The 13,940-nt window shown below is 41.0% G+C and overlaps 1 protein-coding gene and 1 pseudogene across 1 annotated transcript in view; both read right to left on the reverse strand.

Annotated features, from left to right (window-relative positions):
• Positions 1-2,518, reverse strand: part of UBE2W (ubiquitin conjugating enzyme E2 W) — a 49,591-nt gene extending 47,073 nt beyond the window's left edge. Inside the window, exon 1 of the mRNA XM_025041116.1 lies at positions 2,462-2,518. Coding sequence (XP_024896884.1) covers positions 2,462-2,518 — 57 coding nt within the window. The remainder of the gene's footprint in view (positions 1-2,461) is intronic.
• A 10,298-nt stretch (positions 2,519-12,816) lies between these two features.
• On the reverse strand, positions 12,817-12,931 carry LOC112472662 (annotated as a pseudogene).
• Between the last annotated feature and the right edge of the window lie 1,009 nt (positions 12,932-13,940).

Consider the following 13,940-nt stretch of genomic DNA (forward strand, 5'->3'; position numbering starts at 1 on the left):
GCCCCCGGGTCGCCGGGGAGGTGCCGCTCCGCTTCGGACCTGGCCACGCTCGTTTTCATCCTGACGATGCCCGGCCCCGCGGCTTGGTTTTCTGTTTTGTTTTCACACACTGCTGTGCCCACTTTCACGCCCTTGGGGCCAAATAAAACTTTCCGCCGGCTGCTTTTTTGGTCTTTTCGAACCTGAAAGTCTCTTCATAGTCCTATATTGAGAAGAGAGACAGAGTTCCCGTACGACAGGATGAGAATTGACAGCAGAACAGCACTTTGCTTTAAAGGCAAGGGCACATTTGTAGAGCTGAAACATGTCCAAAAGGGAAGACGAGTTTTGAAATTTTTTATGTCTGTGTGCGATTTCCGCCCCTTCACCCCAGCCCCTCGATTTAAAACCTCATCTGTATCACCTATAGTTAGGGTTGTGACGCCACTGACATTTGCCTCTAGACATGACTTACTTTTTTTAATGTACCAGTGTCATGTTATCATATACAAATATCTTCTATCGCATCCAGATTTTTCGACCTGTTCCGCGGCGGGCAGTTTTGTGGCCAGTGGACCTAGGGATGTATTTGAGTAAGGAAAGCTGAGCCTACAGAATTTATTTTGGGAATGCACCAGTTCTGCCAACATTTATCAGAAGCCACGTTTTAAAAAGCTGCAACAGAACTGAAGATGTCGTTGGTTTATAAGATAGAAGCCGAAGCTTCTCGTGTTCTAGCACTAAAAAATTAAGGAAGCCGATACAGTGAATAGAAAGCTTTTACTTTATCAGAATAAAAGCTTAAAATCTGTCATTTTATTAACTCAGATCTTTTAGAAATTTCTAAAAGTTAAGATTTAAGTATAAGATCAATTAAGATATCATCCATTCCACTCTTAAGATAATGTTCTCTGGGAAATTTCCTAATGTAAAATGTGTTCACAAAGGAAAAAGATCTTTAAAATACACTATTCTATGGTTTAATAATAAACACACTATTCTTCATCACTAGAGAGGAAGTTATATTGGTAAACTTTTTTTTTCCTCAGACTTCCATCCTTATTGCTAGAAATGTTTTTCCCTTTGCTGTGCAAAATGACCATGTCCTTAAGGATGTTTGCAGGCTCTTGCAACCAAGAATCATCCAGAAACATATCAGGTGTTAACCCAGTGTGTTGTCAATATTTCAACTGTGAGTAAAAACCATATATCCTGATGAAAGAGGAAAGCTTTTCCAGAGTCATTTTCTTCTGGAGATCTTTATCCCTATGATCTCAGAAAATTACTCCAGAAAATCAGATTTTACAATCTAAGGTTCACTTTGTTTAAAAGTTGATTATCCCTAAGGTATAAGTGACATCAGATGACCCCATAAACAAAGCATTATGACATCATCAGAGCCAACAACCTGCCATGACACATACTAACAGGGAAGAAGAAGGTCTACAAGAATCTTGACACTCCTTACAGGAAAGTCAACACCTGGTCCCTTGGGTTTTATGTGTTTAAAAAGGTCTTTGTAGGAGGGAAAAGTCAGTACCAGTCATATCTTTCCTAGGAAATATTAAATAGTACAAAATCACCTCACTGTCTTCTTCGTTCTTTCATTAATATATAATAGAAAGAGCCCAATGTATTCAGGAACTAAAACAGTGACTTTCAGATGGCATGGGGGCATATAATTATCTCCAGGGAGCTTGAAATTTTTATATCTAAAACACTTGATTACACAATGTTTAAAAACTAGGCCCACAGCCCATTTCTTTACAGAGTGGGGCTTACTATAGACAGGCAAAAGGTTAATGTCTGACAATCTCAAAAGTGAGAGAGAAAGTGGAGATTTCATAAACCCTCTAGGAGTGAAATTGGTGCCTTCGCTTTGTAAACAGTTCAGCAATAGTGAATCTCAAGTGTTCCATACTCTTAAAGAATCTTTTTGCTAGCATAATTTGCAATAAAAGGTATTTAAGGGATATATTAAACAAATGCTAATCTTGTTTGGATACTGATTCAAACAAAATGTAAATTCAAAAAAATGTAAAAAAGATTTTTGAGACAACTGGACAAATTTAAACATAAAATAGATATTAGATGATATATAAAGGAATAATTATTTTTGTTAGATTTGATCATGATATGCATTTTTGAATTGACACAGCAATTAGAAATGACCATCAGGTTCAAGGAAGTGATTCTCCTTCGTCTCAGAAAATACCCCACCACCTGCCACCGCTTCCCTGGAAGAAAAAAAAAAAGGACAGATTCAAGCTGTGTATGTGTCTGATGTCTTCCCTTCCAAGGAAAAGGCAGAGCCTATGACAGAGAGGACTAAAAGCAGCTGGATTTTCTGGCAGAAAAGGAAAGGAAATATGGGAAACCAAATAGCCTTGTAACTTGAAGGACTGATGTGTTAAAAAGGCACCATACTAGGAATCAAAAGGACTCAATCTGAATCCTAACTCATCTGCTTCCTAGTTGTGACCTGCAGTGGGTCATTTAAACTTCTCTGGACCTTAGTTTCATCATCTGTAATCCCCATTTTACGAATCCCCATATTCATAAAATGGGGATTAAATTGTCAGCATATAGTTTGTGGTGGAGTTGCTATGGGATTGTGATCCGAAGGAGCTTTATACCTGCACAGCACCACATGGATGAGAGGCAATATCTACTTTTTCTGCCAAATTACTCTCTGTTCTCTCCAGTGAGCAGATAAGATGCTAGCTACAGATAAGAAGTGGGGTATATGGCAGTGACTGCGACTCATATTAAGATCCCCAAATTTCATATCACTGTGAACATAGAAGAGTCTTGGTAGACACTGTTCTTAACTGAGCTTGCCAAAGACAAACTTCAAGGTTGGGATGTTGCCTCTCCTTCACACAGTGTCCTTGCCCACGTGTGGCATCCTCCCAGACCTGCTCTTATTAATGAGTACAGTGATAAGAGCTACCTGGGATTGAATATTTACATGTGCCACATAGGCACTCTGAGAGGCACTTGCATTTCCTGTATTATTCAATCTTTAAAACAGCACTATGAGGTACATAAACCAATCCCCATTTTCCAGGTAAAAAAACAAGCTTAGAAAGGCTAGGTAATTTGCCAGGGTCACCCAGATTATGAACAGCAGAGTCAGAATTCTACCTTGGGAACTCTGAACTCCATGAATCTACAGACCGAATTACTTATTATACAACATTGTCCTCCCGATTCCATTCTCTTAATGACCCAGATCAGTGAGGTTTTAACTAATCAGACTGATTCATTTTAAACTATGAAATGTAATAGGCAAGGTGAGTTTTACATTTCAACGAGAATATCTGAGGATCCCAACTATATCCAATTGGTGAATTTTCAGACAATTTGACAAAAAAAAAAAAAAAAAAATTATGAATGGGTTTTACATTTCAACGAGAATATCTGAGGACCCCAACTATATCTAATTGGTGAATTTTCACACAATTTGACAAAAAAAAAAAAAAAATTATGTGGCATTTTTGACCAAAAAGTGTATATTGAATGACAGGTACTGGGGATATAAAGATGAGTAAGATACAGTTCTCATATTCGCATTGCTTACAATCATGAAAACAGATGAAAGAAAGGATTTTGATAGTATATGGGAAAAGCTACTTTACTGGTTATGATAGGATCATAAGTGAGGATCCCATGGTCTTGCCTAGGAGCTGAAGACGACTTCCTGGAAGAGCCGAAGCCTGAGCAGAAGTGAAAGGGGTAGAAGACAGGCATCTAGGCCTAGTGGGCATGAACCAGGTAATTGATGACTACAGGGAATGACAAACAGTTTGGTATTGCCCAACGCAAACTGATGGAAGGAGGTGGAAGACGAGTGGCAGGCAAGACCTGGTCACAAAACACTTTGTCGGCTGACAAGGAGGTTGGACCTTATCTTCGAAATCATTTGGCAAATGTGAAGTATTTTCAGATGGGAAGTGGTGAGGCCAGATTTGTGTTTTGGAATGACTGCTCTAGTGGCCAAACAGATTTGATCAGGTAAGATCAGAAAACAAAAATCAGAAAGCGGAAGCTATTGTAAGAGTTTGACAGATGGAGGATGGTAGAAATGAAAGTTAGTAGGAATGAAAGTAAAGAGAGAAAAAATAATTCATTTTGGACATGTTTGAGGATTTTAAGCTTATGATAGGACATCTGTCATACCAATCTCAAGTAGAGATTGCAAAAATCTATTTTGAATGAATTCAGTAAAAATCCTGGGAGCAGAGGACTGTTTTCTGTCAGCGTGGTGAGCAAGATGGCGTCTAGCCTCTAGACTCATAGAAATCCTACTCACATCCAGCTCAGTAACTCCAGTAGACAGTACCAGCAGCAGAGATCTGGGAGGGGCTCTGGTTGGCTTAGCTTTAATCAGCTGCATCTCTCAACCAATCAGTGATGAAAGAGGTGAGTTTGTCTCATTGGTTGGGCCTGGGCTGACTCTTGTTGCATAGGTGGGAGTGGGGTCAGCCCCACTCAAATCACATGTAATGAGACCTCTTATGAGAAAGAAGCTGATTATACCAGAATGAAGGGAGATACGAGGAGAGATGCCAGCGAGACAGAAAGGGTAGAAGTCCACTATTACATCTAAAGGGAACATATTCAGTAGGCAATTCTACATCACAGGCCTTAACCTGGAGAAGATAGGGAGTAATTTTCATTTAAGTGACGTTTTGGATTATAACATTGGATGGCCTGAAAATTTTAATGCCTGATAAAAGACTGTTCTTGTGACAGACGGCCTGGAGAAGTTCTGGCACCTTCCTGAGATTTCCTCCAGGGCAAGGAAAGCCCATGGAACAGTTTGAAAACACAGTGGGAGGCAGCCTCACATAGACTTCAGCTCATTCAGCAAAATGATTACACTTGGAAGCATGAGAATAAAGAGATCACCCCAAGAGAGTTTCGGAGAAAACGTGATGCTGAGATCAGAGGCTCAGGGAACACCGACATTTAAAAGGAGAGTGGCCGAGACGCCAAGTCTTGAGGAAGGAGGAATGTATCAGTCATGTAAATTCATCCAAGAGGATTCGTAAAAAACAAATAAACAAATAAACCTGACTGAACTGGCAATGTGGAGGAGATCAGGAATCTGCATCAGATCTTGAATTGTGGAGTGAACTGGTAAGTGGAGATACAGAGACATTGAGAGGCTTAGCTGAGAAGAGAAAGAGGGAGATCAGACTGTACTACAGAGGAAATGCAAAGTCAAGAGTAGGGGAAAGTTTTGTTTGTTTTCAGAAAGAGACTTACAAATTTTCCTAAGCTGAAGGGAACAAATAGAGAGAGAGATGGGAGTTTGAAGAGGGCATGTGTGGGTCATATATATTTAGATGTCGAGGAATGCTCCTGATAGCTTCTTAAATCAGACTATCATAGGCCTGGGGGAAATAGGATATGACGGGGTGTATGAAACTGCAAGATAAACTTGGTATGTCTTCCTAGAGCATGACTTCTACTGTTTGCTAAGTTATTTAAAATAGAATGTTCTTCAGACTCCTTGACATGCAAGTGCACACTTTGGATTACTTAAGTGGAAACTTAGAGAATCACTGAGGTAAATATTAAACTTCATCCTGTTTCTGGCTTCTTTGGCTTCACTGGTTTTGTCAAATGAAATTTGAAAGAACAAAGAGTTTTAAATTATTAGAGAAGCCAACTTTGAAGGGACTCTTCTGGCCAAAGATAAGATGGTTTGAGGAACAAAACAAGTAAGGACTGCAATAAACTGAAGCACATAATTATATACATGGAAATATGTGTGTTATATCTATATATACACACGATCATATTATGTCACAAATTCATAACGATACTAAAAAAACACATTGGTCACTTTTGGAGTTTGCTAGGTCATCAACTCATTTGAGGAAAAGGGGAAATATTCATTTTTTTCTACCCTTCCTATAAAAATGGTATTTCAAAGTAGCCAAGCGGTTGATAAAGGGGAGTTTTATAGGAAATTTTCAGCTATTGCACATGGAAGCTGTGAAGAAAGAATAATAATAATTGTGCAAACCTTAGTGAAATAACGAAGCCCGGCATCAATCATCAATGGGCGCTAAAACGATCAGATGCAAAGTTGAGGAGGAACTTTGTAATGGACGCATCATGCTGACACACCTGAACCAACTGGTCCAGTTTAATATCGGTGAAAGTGCAGCAACCAGATATAATGTGCCTCTGGAAGATGGTACAATAAGAAGTAACATGACATGCTCTTGCCAAAAAAATCAAAGTAAGACTACATCTCAGGATCAGTTTATAGGAAATAAGGGGGAGAGACATACAAAACAGAGCAACCTGTTAAACCGTATCATCAAACGGCTAGTCAGACAGGATTTTCTACAGGACAAATGATGCAGTGTCTTCAATAAATGGTTACCTAAGGGGGAAAAAAGAGAGAGGACACAAATTTCTAGTAACAGAAATAGAAGAATGTATAGACATAAGAAGATAAAGGAGTGTTATGAACAACTCTATGCTAAGATCAAATGGACCAATTTCTTGAAAAACACAATCTGCCAAAACTCTCACATAAGAAGTAATAGATATATAAATAGGCCGATATCTATTACATTGAATCAATAATCAATAACGTTCCAAAATAGAAAATATCAAGCCCCGATCGGTTCGCTGGTGAATTATACCAAGTATTTAAGGAAGAAATGATATCAATTCTGTACAACCTCCAGAAGACAGAAGCAGAGGGATTCATCCCAACTCTGTGTATAAGGCCAACAAAATGCTAAAAACAAAATGAGACTGAGACATTACAAGAAAATTACAGACCAATATCTCTCATGAATATTGATGCACAAATCCTCAACAAAATATTAGCATACCTAGTCTAACGATGTATAAAAAGAGTTACACACCATGATCAAGTGGAAATTTTCCCAAGTATGCAAGGCTATGCGACATTCAAAATCAATTAATGTAATCCATCCTATCAGTAGACTAAAAATGAAAATCACATGGTCATATCAATAGCTACAGAAAAAGCATCTGACAAAAGTCAACACCTGTTCATGATGAAAGCTCTCAGTAAACTAGGAATAGAGGGGCAGTTCCTCCACTTGATAAAAATTATCCTTAAGAAAACCTACAGCTAACATGGATGCCCCTTTCCGCCATTGCTTTCCTGGGAGGGTATGTCCATGTATGAGAGTCCCTGCTCCTTTACGTCTAGGAGATGGTGGCAGCTAATTTAGCGGTTGAGGAGGGTCATGAGGGGTTCAAAATGATCCCTGTTTAATTTTGGGGGAAAAATCAATCAATATTCTAAGCTTTAAATGGCAGATGTGCAACCACCAGCTGCCAACTCAACTGACATTTTAACTCAGCAACTTCCTGGATCGATCTTCAAGTTTGTTTTTACAGTTGTTGGAAAGCTGTCTGTGGCTGAAGAATAAAATACTAGATGTTTCCTAGGATTCTAATTATGCCTTGAAAAGAAACAGGACCTGAAGTTGTCCTCTTTCTTCAAGCTGTCCAGTATCATTAAAAGCAACCATTCCGCTTCTCCCGCTATAAATTCTCACTGCTCATTCTTCACGTCCTCCATCCTGTTCTTTGATAGCTGCACTGCAAGCATCCAAAGCCCTGCCCTCAATGGGGAGTCACTCGAACAGCTTTTTAACCCTGCTGAGCTCTTGGCTTTCAGATTCCCTTTTAAGAATACCATGGGATTGCCACTGCCTTTGGCCCCAGCTGGACAAGGTAGTCGAAATCAGATCCCTCTTCTCCTTAAGGTTTGTTGCCTGCAACCTACCCTCAATATCAATTTCTATAAGAGTCATAGTTCTTAACTGAAAGCGACTGAAATCAACTAGAACTGCCTAGGTAGGAAAGAAAAGGCAATTCCTGGAAGAAAGTGAAGGGCTCCCTGGTCACGTGTCTGCGCCCTGGTAGTCAGGGGGCAGGAAGGAGCCTCTTTTTTGTCTTTCGTAGTAGGATATTGGGACATCTTTCTTGCCTTTTGTAGTAGGATATCAGGACATCTTCATGGATGTCCTAATTCTCAATGGCCCCTTTTCCTTTTTGTTTGTGAAAGACAGGGAAATGCCTTCATTGTCATGCTCCAATGACATGAAAGCCAACGCGGGCCCCTAGGGTGCTGCAGTCCACCATTAGACACCAAGGTCTCCCTGCCTGCATGGTCGCAGTCCCGGCCACCGCCAAATTACTAAGCATGTGGGAGGTAATGTGCTCGCCACCGACTCTATGTGCCTCGTGCTGTAGAAGCCCTACTCAGCGCTCGTCACACTCGGCACCACTCTGCTGGCAGACGGACCTCCTGCAAAGGGCTTTGCTATCTTCATCTAGTGGGACTACATTGCTCGCTATAATACTCCGAACCATCTTCCTTCTCTCCCCTCGCGACTGCCTGACGTTGGCAGACCAGTAACTCCCTGAATTAACTTACAGGAAACACCTCTTGAAAATGCTGAATTAGTTTGGTTTACGATGGTTCTTACTTAAAAGGTGAAATAGGCCACTATCAAGCGGGCTACGTAATTATCTCTATAATGAAATCACTGAGGCCAGTCCAATGCCTCAGGAAACTTGCACCTGATAAGCAGAGCTCTGCGCACTAACCTGAGCTTGCAATGTGGTCAAAGGTAAAACAGCTAACATTTATACTGACAGCAGGTATGCCTTTGTTTTACCCATGACTTTGGTATGTTCTGGAAACAAAGAATTCTTGACTTCTTCCAGACGAAAGATGAAAAACAGTTCCTACATTTTAGAACTCTTGGAGGCTATCAAATTACCTACAATTTTAGCAATCATAAAAATTCCTGGACGCTCAGTGGCAAACACAAAGGAAAGTAGAGGCGATCACGTGGCTGACACTCCTGCTAAGTTAGCAGCATTAAAACAATCTCCCGATACTGCCCTTTCCAGTGGGCTAAAGGAAGCATCTGTGCTACCGGCAGAAGCAACTGGGGATTTAAAAAATAACATTATGGAAGCACAGCATTCAGCTGTTTGACAAAATAGAAATGGTTAGAACAGGGCTGTAAGCATGACCCTAAAAAAACTATGAATAGGTGCAAACTCTCGCCCACTCCTCCCTGACTGCATACATCGTATAACGTGTATGTGACTTAACTCACTGGAGCCCTAGCAAAATGGTTTTATTGAGAAAACAACACTACTGGAAGCCATCTCCAAAGATAGCTTCCCAGGTATACCCAAAATGCCAAACCTGCTCAAAGCACTACCCCAGAAAGCCCGTCATACCTCCGTGGGGCGTTTCCCTGCCTCTAGTACCCTCTGAGGTCTGGCTATCGGACTTTACTCAGCTGCCCCATCTCGGGAATACAAATCTGTTTGTGATGATCTGTACGTTTCCCCACCGGGGTGGATGCATTCCCATGCAGTGAGGCGCTCCTACATCCTCCTACCTGGGGAGCCCCTCGGAGCTCCAGAGCGACCCAGGAACTCATTTCATAGGACAAACGATACAATCTGTAAGAGCCGGCTGATTTCACATTTCCACTGTGCTTCCCATCGGTGGTCTTCCTGTCTCCAGAAGGAACTAATGGGCCAATCAAAACTCAATTACAAAACGCACAAAGTCTTGTCATCTGCCTTGGCCTAAGCCTCTTCCTTTGTTATCACTCAGCCTAAGGTCTACTCCCTTCCCCAAGCACAGACTGCCTCCTTTGGGAATCACTACCGGCAGAGGGATGGAATTAGATGGAGGGATGTACGAACCTGCACTGCTGAAAGGAGACCTTCTGATTAACTGTACGGAACTCACCAGGGCCCCGAAGATGAACTCAGTTCACAGAGCAAGCACTGCACAGTGCGCCCCCCCGGGAGAAGCCTTCCACCACGCTCTCCATCTGGATCCCGTCTCCAGGAAATGCCAGCTCCATGAAGATGCCCTTCTGCCCACTGGAAAGGGCCGTATCAGGTATGATTTACCAACCCTTGTACTGCTACTTAAGGGTGACCCATGGATTCATGTTTCTCATATAAAAAGGACACCCACCCCTGAGTGGTCCTCTCCACTTGTTGGAGATCTTAAGCTGAAAATCTCTAAATCACCCAAGACCACCAGTAGAACTCTCACTCCAGGATCAAATCAGATGGTGCCTGATGAAGGAGGCTCTCGCAAGACCCCAGACCAGGCCCGTAACACCTGATTCCACTCAGCCACCCCTAGCTCTGGTCCCCCTTTGACCACCTTTGTTTCGTTTACTGATTATAAAAATGTGCAACTACACTCTTGTATGATTCAGACCATGAGTTCACACCTCGATGGGCCTTAAAGGGCTATAACGTTACTTCTTACAATGTTTCCTTCATGTGGGGAAATTTAGGGAATACCACTCAGTCCTGGAAAGCAGATAGATATCCTCCTGCTCTCCACTACGACTTAGGGACTAGACCAAAAATCTGGTATTTGGTGAAAACCCAAATAAAAGCTCTTTTAAGGAATCCCAGCCCCCAAACTTGGAACAACCTAACCCATACTAATCTCTCAATCCGGACCCAAACATATAGAACCCTCAGGTGCTCTTTAATCATGATGAATCACACGATGACTTGAATGCCTGGTGTTGACTATTATGATCATCCAACATATGAAGGACATGAAGTCCCTGCCTCAGAAACAGGACTTTAGACTTCCCTCAGTCTGGGTCGAAGGACCTAATAACATGCTCTCACTTGAGGGTGCTGGGTGTTTCTTATGTGGGACCCAAATGCATCGCCTTGCCAACCCAACAACGAGGCAGATACGCCACTGTTGTTACCGGATGCCATGCCCAGGCTCGCCCTTCCTCCGCCATTGTCCCTAACCTAGGAGCTTTTGTCTATAATTTTAGCCAAAGCAAGGAAACTGGGATTTCAGATATGGTCTTTTCTCAGTCCTCTCTCCACCAAAAAAATCTCATAACCCATTTCCCATTTGCCCTGAGAATACTCACCTGCAGTGCTTGGGGCTGCAGCGTTTACCCCGAGATAACTCACAGAATAGTCCTAACCTTACTCCCCAAATTTGCCACGAAATATCCCGTTTTTATTATTTTCGCATTGCTCTAGTATACCTACAGTCTTTGGAAACAAATGACATCATTCCATTCATGGCATTCTGTTTTTAGGAGTGGTATTTCCATTTCCAAGATACAGTAATTGTCGATTGCCGAAAATGTCAAATCCTAGAAAACACAGCATGCCTACGTGTGATGTTAATGCTGAAAGCGAGCTGCACTTTTTTCTAATCGGGAAAAGGGATAATAAGACGAGTGAGGCTTTTGCTTGACTTCGCTTGCGCTTTCTTTCCTTGGGGATGAAATAGTTAAACTGGAAAAGCCGATCGGCAATCCTTCTGTTCTGGTAGCAACCACAGAATGCTACACCTGCGCTTGAAGAACTAGGAGTAACTGAGGTAGCGCTACAAAGCCGCAGGGCTCCAGTGTGTCAGCGCCTGGCAAGGCGGTACTTGTGCGCTGCTCAGAGGAATGTCGTTTCTACATCAGCAAACCACGTAAAGCGATATAACGGCTTGAGTTTCTGAAACATTAAAATCCTGGAATAGAGAGAACATCATCCCCTAAATTGGGAGTGGACAGACTTGTTTAGCTGGTTGCCTCGCAGGAATACGGAATTGGCTTCATTCTATATTACAGGCCTTAAGTATATTGGTTTTTATGATTATACTGTTTGCTACTTAATCAGGTGTCTCACCAGGTGCATTGAACAAGCAACCACGAACAGCCACTACCAGAATCACGGTAGTCCAATGCCCAGAGAAATTACAACGAACTGAGACCCTCTACCAAAGAACTTTCGGTGTGCGGAATAAGAGATTTAGTTCTGCTTCCAACAAGCCTCCCTGCTGCTCAGATGTGGCCATAAGGTCGCCTACTATGCATTCAGGTTTTCCCTCCTATGTGGACACGACACACCAGAAATGAGCCTCCCTGGGGGTGAAGGATCACTGTTACTTTTCAGTGACAGACCAATGATACGTCCTAATGGTTGATCGGCAATGCTTCCCAAGGAAAGATTGATAAGAAGGGGGAAATGTGAAAGAAAATACAGAAAAACAAAGTTGGTATTGTCAAGAGAGTAATTTAAAATGGAGCCAGAAGGCCTCCAGGAAGCTGAGCTAACACACCCCACCTTTAAATACTCAAGGTTCTCTCCAGTGAAAACCTCCCCGATCTGCTGAGACTATTCCACATCTACTGGTGGAACGGCTATGAGTTATCAAAGGCCCAACTTCAATGCAGCCACTTTCTCAGATTTGGTTTTGTGGCACACCATGCTACCCGAGCCAAGTTATTGGCTACTTGAGAGAGCTACTCTAATTTCCTTAGTTACGTACCTTCTCCTTGACACAGCCTGGCTACTCATCTTTGCCTACCAGGTTTGGATCAAAACATTTATTGCAAGACATTTAAAGAAAAGCATCTCCCCCTACTGAGACTAGTCAAAAGAACGTTTATTGTAAGCTCTAAACCCAGTTCCAGAAACATTGTGAGAAACAACAGCCCTACTAAGTGAAGGATGATGTTCACTACATAGGACAGTTATATATTTTTCAAGCTATTTATTACTTTATAGGTACACGTCAAGCATTAACTCCCTATCACAATCCATTTTAATATTCTGTATATTGTTTATTTCAATATTCTAACATGACTTCATAGGTTATCTCTAGAAACTAATGGTTGATCATCAGTGCTTGCCATGTTTGTTCTAATTTTTTTTTTTTAGGCGAGGCAACCTTTGGTTGACCTCACAGATTGCAAGGACCTTGTCAGCTTACAATCCCTTATTTTTTGTTTTTTACACCTACAGCACCCGGTCTTCCTAGGTGGTCTCCCATCCAACTAACCAGGCCCAACCCTGCTTAGCTCCCAAGATCAGATGGGATAGGGTTGTTCAGAGTGGTATGGCCATAGACATGTTTGTTCTAATTTGAACCACAATCTGGATCTGTAATCTCACTGCAGTTAGCTTTGTGACTTTGGACTATCATGTTTTGTCTTGGATCCTCATTAAAACAAAAAAATAAAATATATTGGCTGATTCAAGCGGCAGCTGTTAAGAAACTAACGAAATATGTATGCATTTGCAAAATAGCTGAAATCATAGAAAGACAAAAATTGTCTTTGATGGTCTGAAAATTACTTTCCAATTCAAAATTATACTTGAGATAGATGCAGAGATGACGTTTTCTAGAGCAGAAATGATACTACACTGATTCTAAAGCAAAAAATATAAGTCTGCATCAAATTTAATATACCTAGAGTTAAGATCCTACTAATGTATTAAAAAAATTCTAACATTAGATCTGGGCCAGCTGGTATACATAGGCAGAATTAATCCCTTTATTTCACGATGTAAAAGAAGGCTCTGATTAAAAGATTTTAGACAATTCTGGTTGCATAAACATTCATGAAGTTTGAATTATTTTTTATTCTTAGCTGTCATCTTCTACATGCTTCTCTAAATATGAAGCAATAGATCCTATCACAAATAAAGGTCTTAGCATATAAATACATATCTAGGTAAATGTAACAAAACATTTCCTATTAAAAATGACTGTAAGCATTTAGTACTATAGAGGGGAAAAAAAATCTAATTCTGACACACCTGTGTCCTATAAGGAATAAACACAAAACTTATAGAACAATTTGATGATTAAGACTAAGTTCTATCTCAAAGCAACTTTAAAATTTCCCAATTTAAAAAAAACTTGGAGCGGGGGTAATCGACTAGGGAATGTGAGAAAGGAAACTGAATATTCCTAAGGCATTAAAAAAAGTCTTGTTTTCAGCTAGAGATACATTAAGTAGATAAATTACTAAATTAAAGCATGAATTTCTAGTTGATCTGGCATTGCTTCTGCTGTTATAAAAACAGCACATAAATTTCCCTTTATATTACAATTACTGATAACCAGAGCTGCA

This window comes from Pteropus alecto, unplaced genomic scaffold, assembly GCF_000325575.1.
Source record: "Pteropus alecto unplaced genomic scaffold, ASM32557v1 scaffold87, whole genome shotgun sequence".
NCBI classification, from domain to species: Eukaryota; Metazoa; Chordata; class Mammalia; order Chiroptera; family Pteropodidae; genus Pteropus; species Pteropus alecto.